Source organism: Fulmarus glacialis, unplaced genomic scaffold, assembly GCF_000690835.1.
Source record: "Fulmarus glacialis isolate BGI_N327 unplaced genomic scaffold, ASM69083v1 scaffold19152, whole genome shotgun sequence".
Classification (NCBI taxonomy): domain Eukaryota; kingdom Metazoa; phylum Chordata; class Aves; order Procellariiformes; family Procellariidae; genus Fulmarus; species Fulmarus glacialis.
The window spans coordinates 14043-28105 of NW_009196686.1; the positions used below are offsets into that span (position 1 = coordinate 14043).

At 39.2% G+C, this 14063-nt stretch overlaps 1 protein-coding gene across 1 annotated transcript; it reads left to right on the forward strand.

Moving 5' to 3' along the window:
• The first annotated feature begins 690 nt into the window (after nucleotides 1–690).
• Nucleotides 691–8912, forward strand: OPRM1 (opioid receptor, mu 1). Its single transcript, XM_009572284.1, has 3 exons — nucleotides 691–1039; nucleotides 1980–2500; nucleotides 8771–8912. The coding sequence occupies exons 1-3, from the start codon at nucleotides 697–699 to the stop codon at nucleotides 8807–8809; spliced, it is 903 nt and encodes a 300-aa protein (XP_009570579.1). The 5' UTR covers nucleotides 691–696; the 3' UTR covers nucleotides 8810–8912.
• The last annotated feature ends 5151 nt before the right edge of the window (nucleotides 8913–14063 follow it).

Genomic DNA, 14063 nt, shown 5'->3' on the forward strand with positions numbered 1-14063 from the left:
CTATTGATAAATTCAATGCATATGGTTAATAATTAATAGCATCTGTCTTCTTGTTTGATTGAAAGAACATCTGTCCAACTTATATTGGACATGGAGATTAGTAAAGCAAGGTAGTAACCATCATTACAAATTATTTTCGAATTCTATAATTATAAAAAAATGAGAAAGTCTAAAAGCCTGAATTTTTAGACACAGTGGATTTGATAATTATACTAATCTTTTAGATACTTATTCTCTAAGGAATTATGTCATTACTACTCCACAACCTACAAATGAGTTCTCTATTTCTACAGACCATGTTCTGATACTCAGCGTGACATCAGCAGATACAGAAAATCTATCCATTTAGTACAGTGTCTGATACATACAAATACAATTTTTTTTCAGCTTCTCAATTCTTTAGCATCTATAATATTGTTTCTTTTATGTGTATCCTTTCTCTCTGCACAAGTTAAATTAATCTTTTCTTTTCTTTCTTACACCCTTTAGCTAACGCCTCGCTGAACTGCAAACATTATTGTAGATAAACGATAGCAAGGTCATTGGGTTAAAAGCCAAAAGGATGATCTTTGACAGTATCTAGCACATTATTTCTCCAAAGTTTCTTATAGATGGTGCAGTGGACTCAATTTCATTTAACATTGTCAGTTGTGGATATTCACATGCTTTGCTGATTTTTTTTCTAGGTACACGAAAATGAAGACTGCCACCAATATCTATATTTTCAATCTTGCATTGGCAGATGCCCTAGCAACAAGTACTCTGCCATTCCAGAGTGTGAATTACTTGATGGGAACGTGGCCATTTGGTACCATCCTTTGTAAGATCGTTATCTCCATAGACTACTACAATATGTTCACCAGTATCTTTACACTCTGCACCATGAGTGTGGATCGCTATGTAGCTGTTTGCCACCCAGTTAAGGCCCTTGATTTCCGTACCCCCAGAAATGCCAAAATTGTCAATGTCTGCAACTGGATTCTTTCTTCTGCCATTGGGCTGCCAGTTATGTTCATGGCAACTACTAAATACAGGCATGGTAAGTCTGGCTTTGATTCCTAAATTGAGTATTTCAATGTTTAAGCTCTTTTCTGCATTGTTTCACTTTATTGTGGAGGTGTTGAATTAACTTCTGACCTCCAACCTGTATAAAGCAGGTGTCAGTGCAAATGGACTCCTTCAACAATTTTGCATCTGGCTGTAGTTGACTGGACACAGCACTGCACATGATCTGTCTTTTACAACAGACAGCTCCAGCTCCTTCTGTGGGTCTGTGCAAGTCTCACTGCCCCACACAGTTACTGTAGTGTTTGGAAAAGCATCTGTGCCTGCCTGCCTTCTGCTGTGGGGTGGTTATGCATTGTCCTACAGCACCGAAGCCTGTGCTTTACTCAGGATATTCCCACTGAAGTTGGCAGTCATAGGTATGTTGCACCTAGTCTGGCAGGACGTGATACAGAGCAGAGAGCATGTTCTGGATCACTGGTGCTCAAAGACCTTCCATGAAGTGACAGCATCTCAACATAAATCCAAACCCTCCATTGTGCACAATTACGAAGTGTCATGTCATTCTCTTCCCATTGCCCTGAAATGCCCAAACTCTCAGCAGATACTGTGGTTAAACCATCTTTCTTTTCACCAGGTTTTATATACTGAAAGTGAAAATGAGCCAAAGTTTAAGCATTTATGACAATTCAGCTCTTTTTCTTGTCCAATATACATGCAATCCCAAGCAAGAAAATGCAAAAGAGAACACTTTACTTCGGTTTTGTTTTTCTAACTCACACTTCATATATGTTTTGCAGCACTATGTCCTATCAATGTTTGTGCCAATGACAGGTCACAGATTGCTTCATTTTACCTGTTTACTTAATAAATCTTCATATATTTGCCTATGATATTTAACAAAAAAGGTTTAAAGAAAAGCAAATGAAAAACTGACCCGCTTGTTCTTCTCTGCTGTTTTCCTTTTTCTCCAGGCTCCATTGACTGCACACTTACGTTCTCCCACCCTGCGTGGTACTGGGAGAACCTCCTGAAAATCTGTGTGTTCATCTTTGCCTTCATCATGCCAGTCCTGATCATTACCGTGTGCTATGGGCTGATGATTTTACGCCTGAAGAGCGTTCGCATGTTGTCTGGCTCGAAAGAGAAGGACAGGAACCTGCGGAGAATCACGAGGATGGTTCTTGTAGTGGTGGCGGTGTTTATTGTCTGCTGGACTCCCATCCACATTTATGTCATCATTAAAGCCCTGGTCAACATCCCAGAAACTACTTTCCAGACTGTCTCCTGGCACTTCTGTATTGCTCTAGGGTATACAAATAGCTGCCTTAATCCAGTCCTTTATGCATTTCTAGATGAGAATTTCAAAAGGTGTTTCAGAGAGTTCTGCATCCCCACTTCCTCAACCATTGAGCAGCAAAACTCCACCCGAGTCCGACAAAACACTCGTGACCATGCTTCCACTGCCAACACTGTGGACAGGACTAACCATCAGGTATGACTAGCAGTGGAGATGTCATCTCTGGATCCAGGCCTCCCGCTTGGAGATGACATGTATTCTGAGGTTACAGTTTATACTGATTTGTAGCTATTTGAAGGTCTAAACACCTTCAGGGTTATATTTGAAACTGCTGTATGCATACACAGTGACCCCAGTCCTGCATGGTGCTAGTTGTCCTCTCCTCTAGTTGATGCTCAGAAGCTGAGGGCTTTCAAAGGTACCTTGCATGACTGGGTCCAGCATGCATGCATATGCAAAGCACACAAAACAGTGTTTCATTTGCAGGATGTTTACAACAGCTGACTGCTTTAGAACTGGTTGGAGATTAATCACAGATTTCTCTATCCATACTCCTTGCCTGCTGAAGAGACAAGAGTGGGACGGAATATAGATCTCTCTTCTCTCATTGCAACAGTGAATAAAAAAGAGAAGAAACGGTGCTTGTACACTTTTGATTGATGTGCAAAGAAGGCCTAACTGACCTTTTTTGTCCTGGAAGACATGCAAGAAGTAGACAAAGGCTTGTCTACATGCAGTTCTTGCATCAGATAATTATTTGTGTTGGCTAAGGTGGGTTTTGAGATAGATATATATATATATCTATATGTAAAAAATACATACACACATGTTAAGGAGTATTGTGCCATTTTGCCATATACTGAGAATATACCTTTTCCATGTAGAAAAAGCCTTTGAGAAGTAGGGATTTTATGGCACAGCAGATACAGATTTTTTTTTTATTATTCAGGCTATTTTTGCTTAGGTTTTGCAAAGAAACTCTTTTGTTACATGTTCAACATCCATGTTCCTGTGATTAGTCCTGAGAATTTCCAATCCCCATCCCTCAGTGAACGTCAAGCAAAACATAAAAGCAAATCTTAACATTCATGAAAGTAACTCAAGCGCATCACAAACAGTAGAAAAAGTTTGAGTCATCTCTGTAGTTCATTAAAAAGAAGAACAAAAGGCACAAGCCTAGTTCATTCCTTGCCATATCACCTTTCAGCAATATACTTAGGTTGCTCCTGCACCAGTTTCTCATTGCTGCCACTTCAGCCACAAGCTAGCTGCCTCCTCAAGGTGCAGAAGTCAATGGCTCCGTGTGAAAGCAGTTGCATACCTGCCACTCAGCTGCTGCCAGAAAGCCCAAATCAGAACGTTACCATCTCCAAACAGACAACATAGTAATTGCACCAGAAAAGAGGAGGGAGCAGGCTAAAGAGAGAAGGGATAAAGGGAGGCGCCTTATTATGCATCTGCAGTTGCTGGTGTTGTTCACCAGTATCTGATTCATACATGCCAAACCGTGGCCTGTGAAATCAGTTATCACCTGCTCGGTCTTACGCATACTTTGGCAGTGGAGCAGAACTGCCAAAATTGGCATAGGCACATACATATATGTATGTATGTATATACATGTAGTATTTACTAGGTGTAGCGAAAATCTGTTAGACAGATTCAGCTGTTAATAATGCATTTGTAGGCCTCAGTGGAGTCAATTTTGTGCATGTGTCTGACAACAGGATTGTATCTATATCTAGTACAATTCCAACTTTTTACAGTGCAGTGTGTATGCACACATTTTCTCCATTTAGTTGTGTATCTTTGTATTATTTTTAGCAGAGCTGTAGCCTTCTAAACTTCTACCCTTAGCAAAGATTAATGTGGTTCTGCCCAGAGGCTGTGTGAAATAAAGTCTATTTCCCTGGGCACTGAGCAAACACAGAATAGAAGATGATCCTTCCCACAAAGATCTTTCAACCGACACCAACAAGGGAGAGAGCCGGCTGAGGCAGGGGTGAACCAAGCAAGTGAAGTGAGCTTTACGGTGGCAATAAGGAGGAAGCTAGTCTCACAGCTGGGTTCTTTGTTGTTTATTTCTTTTTTCCATTCAGGGAATAGCAGTGAAATTAGTTAAGAAGAGATAAAGCACATGTAAAGAGAAGTGAAGGGGAAGACGCTGACAGGAAAGGGAGGTGAGAGGAAGAGTGCAGAGGAGAAAGGGGAACATCAGAAATGAGGTCCGAGTGAGGCAGGAAGGAACGAAACTGAAGCAAAGAGCCAATATACATGGAACAAAAAAGGTGTATGCAGAGCTCTAAGAAATTGTTTGACTACCCAGCTTTGACTACTTTGGTAGCTCTTCCTAGCAACTAGCCATCAGTTTTCCCCAGGGCTGGGGAGAAGACAACCCTTGGAAGCTCACGTCCTCATAGATGGGTGGATAGGTCTCTTTGCATGGTTTGGTATTTGAAAGAATTTGAAGTGGCCATAAATGGGCCCAATTTCACTTCCGTCACCACCATCCCTGCAGTCCTGGCTTTGGCAGCTGCTGCTGCTGCCACTGGTTTATTTTTGCCAGATGTGCTCACTGGATGTCGACCTGAGCCTTGTGACTGCTGCGCTCCCTGGAGTACAGCACACCAGCTATCGGGTGCAGTCTTTCTCACTCTCCACAACGTCTATAGAATACATTCACACCAAGCCATGTTCAAACCTGAATATTAAACTTCATTTATTTTTTTTCTCCAGCAAACATTTCTGTAAAAGACAGCATTTTTGTTGCCTGCTACTATCAGAATGACAGGCAAGGTTGTAGGACTAATCTACACTAAAAAGGTTCTCTGGGATAGTACTTACAAATGTAACATCTAATTTTTTTTTTAGTAGTAGTATTATTATTATTTTTTTAAACAGAGAAAGCCCTAGGGTGAATGCAGCTTTTGCTCTCAGAAAAGAAAAAAGAAAGAAAAAAATAAAGGAAAAAACCCCAAACCAACCACTTTTTGCTCAAACAGTGAGCTTTTGTAAAGTCTATTGACAGGGCATTCTTTTCACAGGTAAGTGCCTTCTGTACAAGAAAGTCTAGCTGTATTGATCTAAGTATACTGACAAGCTCTTTCTTGTGTAGACAAGGCCTTGGAGAGCGTTTGGTATGAATTCTAATGGCACGGCTGTATAGTACTGGGCACACTTCACGTCATTTTCAAAGAAACAGGTGTTCTACAAGTTGCTTTTTTGCCAAGTGAGAATTCTTTACTCCTGCTAAAGTTAATGAGAAATGCAAGCACTCAAGCACTCAATCACTCAACAGCTTAGGGCCTCACACTCTTAAAGCACTTAAAAATAAGCACTTAAAAATTCGCTGGTGGAAGGAATGACTGTGTTTTCTATCAGTGCAAAAGCAGTAACAGGAAACATCATAAATATTCATATTATTCTGAGTTAAGATACTGGCCTTTGGCCTACTCTGTGGCTCTTTGGCATTACCAAAAAGATCTAGATTAAGAGTTTGATTATTGTTTTATCAGCATTTACAAAAAGTGGAAGAGCAGAACAAGTTCAAAACTCCTCCAGAAATGCAGCTTCTTTCAAATGCACAGAGTAGCATCCGACCCACAAGACTGATGGTGTGAGCATTTATAGAAATTGTACATGCTCAGTGGAGCAACATAGTTCTGAGGGAGAAAAGACAGTGGCTAATCAGGCATGCAAAAACTGGAAGACTGAGACGTTCCACGTCTGTGGGAGATGTATCCTGTGTTACACTCAACTAACTCCTGCAGTAAAATGCATAGGTATGCTTGTTCCAACGTGAGCTTAAAGGCTTGGCTCACTTTTAATTTTCAGGGAGGCATATGCAATCTTATAAGTGCATTTGCATGAAGAGTTAAAACAAGAGTAGGAGTGTTGGAATCCTGGAAAAATTGTTTGCAAAGCAAAACTGCTTACTTTGAACTTTTCTCTGAATGACCCAATACTGGTAGGGAATAGTAATAAAGGACCAAATATTAGCTTTTGCAAATGGCTGAGGTTTTTTGATGTCATTGACATTAACCTGATTCATAACAAAGACCTTGACAAGTATTTTGAAATAGCTTTTATTTTAGATGCACAGAGACTCTCTGCCTTAATTTATCTCTGAGATTAAAAAATGTTTGAGTATTTTTTTAAATTTAAAATTCATTGATAATTCTTTTTTCCTGAAAACTGTGTTTTCCAAATACCTTCTATTTTTGATAATATCTATCTGTTAATAACAAAAAAATCCTAAATACTTAGGATAATGGATTATCAATAATTATAGAAATCTGAGAAACTTAATTTGTTTCAGTGAGTTAGTTTCTTTGTGACCCATTTAAGTTTTTATAGCAGCCTCACCTGAATGTATCCAAGCAACTAAGCAAACTATGTATAGGCACATTTTCAGGACTATTTAGTCATCCTATGTAACTAATTTTTGTATTTTTAGCTTCTGATACTTTCTCCTTAACCACTGAAGTGTCTAAATGCTATAATGGAAGCTGCAAATCCTCCTCATGTGCTGAAAATGAGGCCTCAGATATGTTCAGTAACCAGAAGCTCTGGTATTTGTGCTCAGCCCTGAAAGCTTTGCCCTTATTGCTTGGATTGGCAGCCACGTGTAGAAATAAAAAGGATATTGGATTAAAGAAAAACTATTTTTAAGTTGAAACAAGGAAAAAATGAAAGCTAGTTTCACTTTGATTAAATAAATGAAGAAAGTACTTTCTTACATTTTAATTTTCCCAGTGCTGTATGACAGATTGCAAACAAATATGGGGAATGCTGGTGAGTCCTATGCAGAAACATGAGAAAAGCTGGGCAGATTCTGTAACTCCAAACCTTGGCAGATTTGCATCTACCTGTATTAATAGAGAATGGCCTTTCTGTGTATTTTTAGAAAATTGACATACCTCCTTTGTAAATAATACTGTGTTCCAATAATAATTATGAAGTATTGATTTCTTATAATGCCCATTTCTGACAAGATAATGACAATTATGAAAGGCTTGTCTAAATTCAATAGGTCCTCAAAACTGTGCTTTCTTTTGTAGTTGATTTGCACTGACATGGGCCCTTTGTGAATATTCTAGGTAGCAGAGAAAACAGAATGTGTTTGTCAGATTGTTTCATGAAAGGAAACAAGAATAAACTATGCTATGAGGACCAGAACTAATTAGATGGCTTATGAGGTTGCCTCTATTTGTGGAATTCCTTAAGCTGTGAATTAGAATAAACGGGAAACAAAACATTTCAATTTTTTCCTTAATAAATTAGAAAAAGTTCATTGGTGAAAAAATAAAAAAAATACAAAATAAATGCTTCTATTTAATCCATAAAAATAAGTGAATATGGACTTCAAAATTCATTTCTGGATCTAGATTTCTCCAAAAGACAGGGACATTCCCATTTAGGATCAGGTCAGTTTCTGGTCAAAAGGAGCTGAGGAGAAATATTCCCAATACAGAATAAAGAAAATCCCTAAATATAGCATGTTAAATTGAACAAGCATTTGAGTTATGCTGTGGCCTTGGAGAAATTTATCTCCAAATCAGAAGTCCTAACAGCCTCCACTCTGCTGAACATGCTTGGAAAGCAATCCAGTTAGAAAATGCACTTTCCTTCTCCCTGCCCCAAAATCCTTACCCATGTCCCATTACTTTTACAGGAGCACGTTCCGTCTCTTGTCTCAGTCAGGCTTCATCTGTGACTCTACCTTCCATACCATAAACCCTTTATCCACAGTGTCTCCCACCCTGTTTTCAACAGGTTCTAGTGCTGCAGGACAACATTTGCTGGGCAGTAAAAAGGGTTGCAGACTTTCAGGACGTGCTGTGCAGTGGGCAGATTTTCTTGATGAAAACATCCGTAGTGCTATTGCGGCTGTATGCAGAGAGGCCTTGACATGGCTGCTGTGGGCACGCAGGGCTGAGAGGCTGATGGGTTTGTTTGCTGATGTCAGTCCATCTCACACAGAATTTAAACTTGTCTTTAACTGCACATCCAAAATTTAGCCAATGTACTGATGCGAGCACAGAATGTATCATCTGAAATACTAACTCCTCGGCAATTGCTACAAAAAGAATACAAGGAGGGAGTGAAACCCTTCCATACTCGCGAAATTCATAGAGTTCCCCTCTAGAAAGAGAACAATTGGCTTGGTATGAAATATATTCTAATTCTAATTCAAATTTCAGATCTACTAATGTTTCTTTGTCTTTGAAGGTCAGACATGAAACTTCTCTATGATCGTTTCCTCTGCCTTTGTTGCTTCATGGCGAAGGCATAGTCTTGCCTTACTCTCTGGGCTACCTGTTTAGCTTTATACCGCAGGACAGTAGCTGCAAATGAGAAGTAAATTCCTCTTTAAAAAAACCCCACACATGCAAACACACACACGAACTTGTGGGTGGGAAGAAATCAAGTAATTGTTCATTGTATTTGCAATTTCTTTCCTTTCAGTTGGAACTTCAAGAAGCTGAAACTACTCCACTGCCGTGACAGGGTCTCCTGCCGCATAGCTCTCAAAGCAGTTGCACACCAGTGCCACGGTGTGTCTGGGCAGTATGCTATGGGAATGTGTAGGACACGCTTTCCCTCAAAAAAATACCACAGAGGAAAGTGCCTGCTTTTCCAGTCTGTCAAAAATTGCTTCTGCAGCACTTCTACATTGCGCATAACAGAAGCATGAAACTTAACAGCAAGGAGAGCCAAGAGATACGGGGGCTTGCCAGGCTCCAGTGTTCAAAACAGTCATGTTTACCAGGAATACACACGTTAGTCTAAAACAAAGCTACTGTACCTGTAGCGATCTGACATGGTCTTGACAAATTACAGTGGTGTTAAACAGGTTGGAAGCAAAAATTCAAAGGCTAGGCAACTATAGTTTGAAAAATGAAGGTGAGCTTTTAATGATGGGAAATAATGGGAAATGAAGGTGGGTACTCGATTTACTCTTAAAATTTATTTATTTGTGGAGGTGTTTTCTGTGCAGGTTATTTGTGTGCTGAAGCCTCACAAGATCATCTAGAACAACACATTTGCAGTTCAAGAGGTCTTCTCTTACAAGGATTGCATGTTCCACAATTTCAAAGGGAAAATATTTCTTTCAGTGCTCACTTAACAAAAAACAAAACTCCAAGCTTCACCTTCTGCTTGTGTTTCTCACATAAAAAATAGACTTTAAAATCAAAACAATGAGCTATCACTTCTTCTGAAAGAGATGAGTAAATGAAAGTATTCCATGTTGTTATTGATTGTCAAATGATCCCCAAAACAGCATAGACTGTATTAACGTAAATTCCTATGTGAATAGAAATCTAGCTATAAGCCTGTCAGAGCTAGCGCAGGCTGATGATGACTTCTTTTTCAAGTAGTTTCTCAAATTTCAGCTGTCCTGTCAGCAACATTTTGAATTTGTAAGTAAGTCATCGGCAGTCCCTATGTGAAATGCTTGGAGCAGTTAATGCATTAGGCCCTTTTTTTTTTTTAAAAAAAAAAATTTGTAAGTCATCAGCAGTCCCTATGTGAAATGCTTGGAGCAGTTAATGCATTAGGCCCTTTTTTTTTTTTAAAAAAAAAAAAGTTATGTTTTGCTATACATCTATTTTTTCTTAACCAAACCCATAATGTGTTTGCTTTTCTAACTAGCGTAATATAGTCTGCATCTCCATTTTGTATTAGCTGCTAAAACACATTAAGATTTATGAAAGAAACATTTTACTAAAGTAAATGCCACCTTGGCTGTTTTCTAGTATGAAAAATAGAAATATCCATGTAGATAATTTGTGGTGCAATGGTATTTTCTAGCCATTGTTTGTTACTTGCTTTGTAAATAAATCATCAGTAGTTAACTAGGGGAAAATGTGCTTTGATGAATTTAAATGTATTCTAAAATACAACTCTGTGGAACAGGATGGGTTTTTTATTTCTGCAGCCAAAATGTATTTCTTATTTTCATTGTTAAAATCTATGTAACAATACACTTTTAATGTGAAATTGTTTGTTTCTGCCATGGACTGCATAATAAAGATTGAAGGCCAAATCCTTGCAAGTTGTAAATTAAAGTAATATTTGAGTTTCATCACTGTGTTGCAGCTAAATATGTAGCCCTATATATCAGCAGAATACGAAACTAGATACAGCAGAAGTGCCTTAAATTTTTTTTCCCTTTTCTGTTGAAAATTCCACTGTGCTGTCATAGGGATTTAATATTTAATTTTTTATTAGTTTAGCAGGATCTCCTCGTAGTCATCATTAAAATTTAAACCAGAATCGTCATCATTCTAAGAGGTTTTGCATCTAATTTTTAAACAGCATAAGATAGGCACTCGGAAGACTTTGACATATTGTTTTGCACTACACAGCAGTATTATTTAGATAACAAGAAAGAACACAGAATACCCCAGAAATGCAGATGGATTAACATCATACAAAGTCATTACTATCTGACGGGTTCTGAGTAGTCTGCCACGCTCACATACAACAACCTCACAAAATTGAAATACATTAAATGTATTTGAAAAAGTCTTAACTGATCGATCAGAAATATGTTTAATTAAACTTAAATTCATAGTTTCATGACCAGTCAAAAGTTCCTCAGCTTTCACAGAATTTACATAACGAATTGAAACCATTATTTCTTCTCTACTTAGAATGGAATGAAGCTCACAGCAAAATACTATGACTTGCCAACAGACAGCCTAATATTTTTAAAGATATTTTCAGTTTCTACAGTCCAATAATTAATTGAGCAACCTGACTGTAAATATTTTTAGCAGCAGTAGTGTTGTTGTAGTCTTGATGGTCCAAGGATATGAGGAAGCAAATTGTATTAGCAGAGCATTAGCAAAAATAAGTAAAATGTCTTGGTTTTTTCCAGAAGGCTTGAGTGTTCATTGTAGTGCTTTGCAGTAAGTAGCATATTATTACACAACTTCTGTATCTGCATTGTAAACCTTTAATAAAAATGTTTGTGTTTCTTGTATATTTGCAACGTACTGTATTCAAATACATGTTGATTAACATGTTATGCCATGTGTTAATAGCTTAGCTTTAAAAAATGCCACGCGATCAACCGATACTGGCACAACCGCCTTGAAGGTTCTCAGATTAATTACCTGACTGCTTTAAAGAATATGTTGTATTTTTTATTTCAAAAAGGATAAATCCCAATAGTTCATTATGTAAAAAAAAATTGAAAAAGCATATGGGCAGAATTCGTTTTTGATCCAAACCGCACACGTCCCTCCCATGCTGAGAACTCGCTGTAGGGGCTCAGCTCCAGGAGCCAGCCAGCGCGGGAGCCTCTCTCCGGCACCAGAAAGGCAGGGTGAGCAGAGGGAAAGTTTCCCTTTCCAGTTGCTGGCAGACAGAAGCTTCCCAGGCTCTTTCCTATCAAATTAAACAGCCGGGGCACATGCCCAGGCACTGGAACAAGCTTGCCTGTACAGCTAAACCCAGAGGCAAGGTAGAGCCTGGCACTACTGCCTGGCTCCCTGCTGGCCTGCGCGCTCCTACACAGATGTGACAAAGAGCTCATGGTGTTGGGGATCAAATGATGGATGGCATGCAAAGTTGATACATACAAAATAATATGTGCGTGTGGAGAAAAAAAATCCCAACCACATATGTACAACAATGGGCAGTAAATTAGTTGTTTTGGAGGCTAAAAGAATTTACTAGCTTAAATGCAAGTTGTTTTGTCCCAGTGGGTCTCGGTGTCCTGACTGGGCACATTTTCTCTATTGTTGTAGAAGTACTCATAATTTTTAAAAGACTTTGGTGAATTTTTCTTTATGGAGTGACTAGACAAATTCCTCAATCATAAATTGATAGAGCTCTTTGTCACATCTGGCCTAGTTTTGATTATTTTAAATAACTGTGTGTTTTTACAAATGTTGTTACTTCACTGCATGCCCCTCTTGCATGAAACGTATGACAAAATGGGACAGCAACTTTCTGGGACATCACTGGAATCCTTCCTGCCACTTACTATTTATTCCTACTGCTTGTTTATTGACTTTCATTCAGTTATTAATTCATGAAGGATTTTTTTTTCCTTTATGTCATTATACTTCAGTTTCTTTAAAAGCCTTTGGTGAGGTGCGGCGTCCAACAGGGTTTTCAGAACTGATGCACACTGTATCTCAGCTGGATCACTTTTTTCCCCATGCTCATCAGCTCCTCCAATGACCTCTGAAATGCTGTGTCAGTTCTTCTTCATTCTGTCATACTTGCCACCTGTCTATCCATTCTGCTCTTCCACCTACCTGGCTCAACAATTTCATCTCTCAGTTCTTTTAGAACCCTTGAGTGAATAACATCCGGCCCTCACTATCTGATCCTATTGGAAAACCTGATTTATTCTAAGCCGCTTCAGCTGACACTTCATTCTGAGACACCTCTTCAGACTGCTTCTTTATGCAGGATGCAACACAGAAACTCTCCTAAGTTCCTCTGTAATGAACTCTCATGTGAAGGATTGACACGTTTTCATTTTCCACCATGTCTTTTATTTCCTAGTTATTTATTGGACCCTTGTCAGCCTTCCAGTTTGTCATGCTATATTTACTCTAGGTCTGAATATTTTTTTTCGTATTACCAACATATAACAGGAGTAGTCAAAGCAGCTAAGTCCATAGCAAAAAATCTAACTGATCTATGGTCGCTGTCAGAGTCAGACACTGCATTATTTGGAGAAATACCACAAATACCAGAGAAGTAACTTACTATATCCAGAGATCCCTTCAAAACACCATTTCTATGATTCTGTGATTGCACAGTACAGCACACAGGGCCTCAGTGAAGTTTTGGATATAGAAGAAGGCAAATAAATGTTCTATATTAATGGCCTTGCCTTATGTCCATTCTGCACCCACATTTCTCTGTGAATAGAAGTGAGATGAAGCAAGCCAGCAGCTGCTGAACACACTGTTCTCAGCCGTTCCCAGCCTGCGTAAGCCCCTGAAGAAGAACCGTTGCCCTCAAGGAGCATATCAGCTGACATCAGGAACTAGCCTAATGACACAAGGCGAGAGGACCCCGCGGAGAGAAAAAAGATGATGCAAAACTGCATCAATTCCCAAGTTCCATTTGTTTCACAGACACCACCTGGCCGGAAAGTAAGTGAGCATCCAGACACAGTAAACCATGTGTTGGTGTCAAGAAAGGATGGGGAGGTAACATGAGAGAAACCACAGTAGGTTCTGTTCCCAAAGGCACATTTGTATGCAGTAGGCAGCAGCAGTAGGTCAGCCCCCTGGGCCTGAACTGTGGAGCATGACCTGAACCGTGATGCCACTTTGGGCAGCACTGTTTCTTCAGCCTTCAATCTTTCAATGATTTTGTTGCTTTGGAAGAGATGAAACCCCACTATGTGAGTATACATCTTCCCTGATGCGCTATCTACTGCCTGGGTAGGAAGCAGTGATAAATTCTGTTTACAATCCAAGGGAAGCTGCACAGACACTGCGCAGCTCCCCAGCAAGACATAGGTGACCTCTGGGATGTAGAGCTATCTGCGGCCTCCCAAAGTCCCACAGTAAAATGACTCATCAGGTTAAGGGCAGGACATAGTGTTTTCTTTGGATGAGGATCTTTGCAACCATTTCATACTGCTACTCTCTCCGTTAAAATTTACAATAAGGATCAGCACAATAACTATACACAAACCTGTGTTCAGTTTTTAATGTAGCATCAAATTAATTCCACTGCACCAAATTCACCTTTGGCATTAGCTGAAGAAACAGAAGAT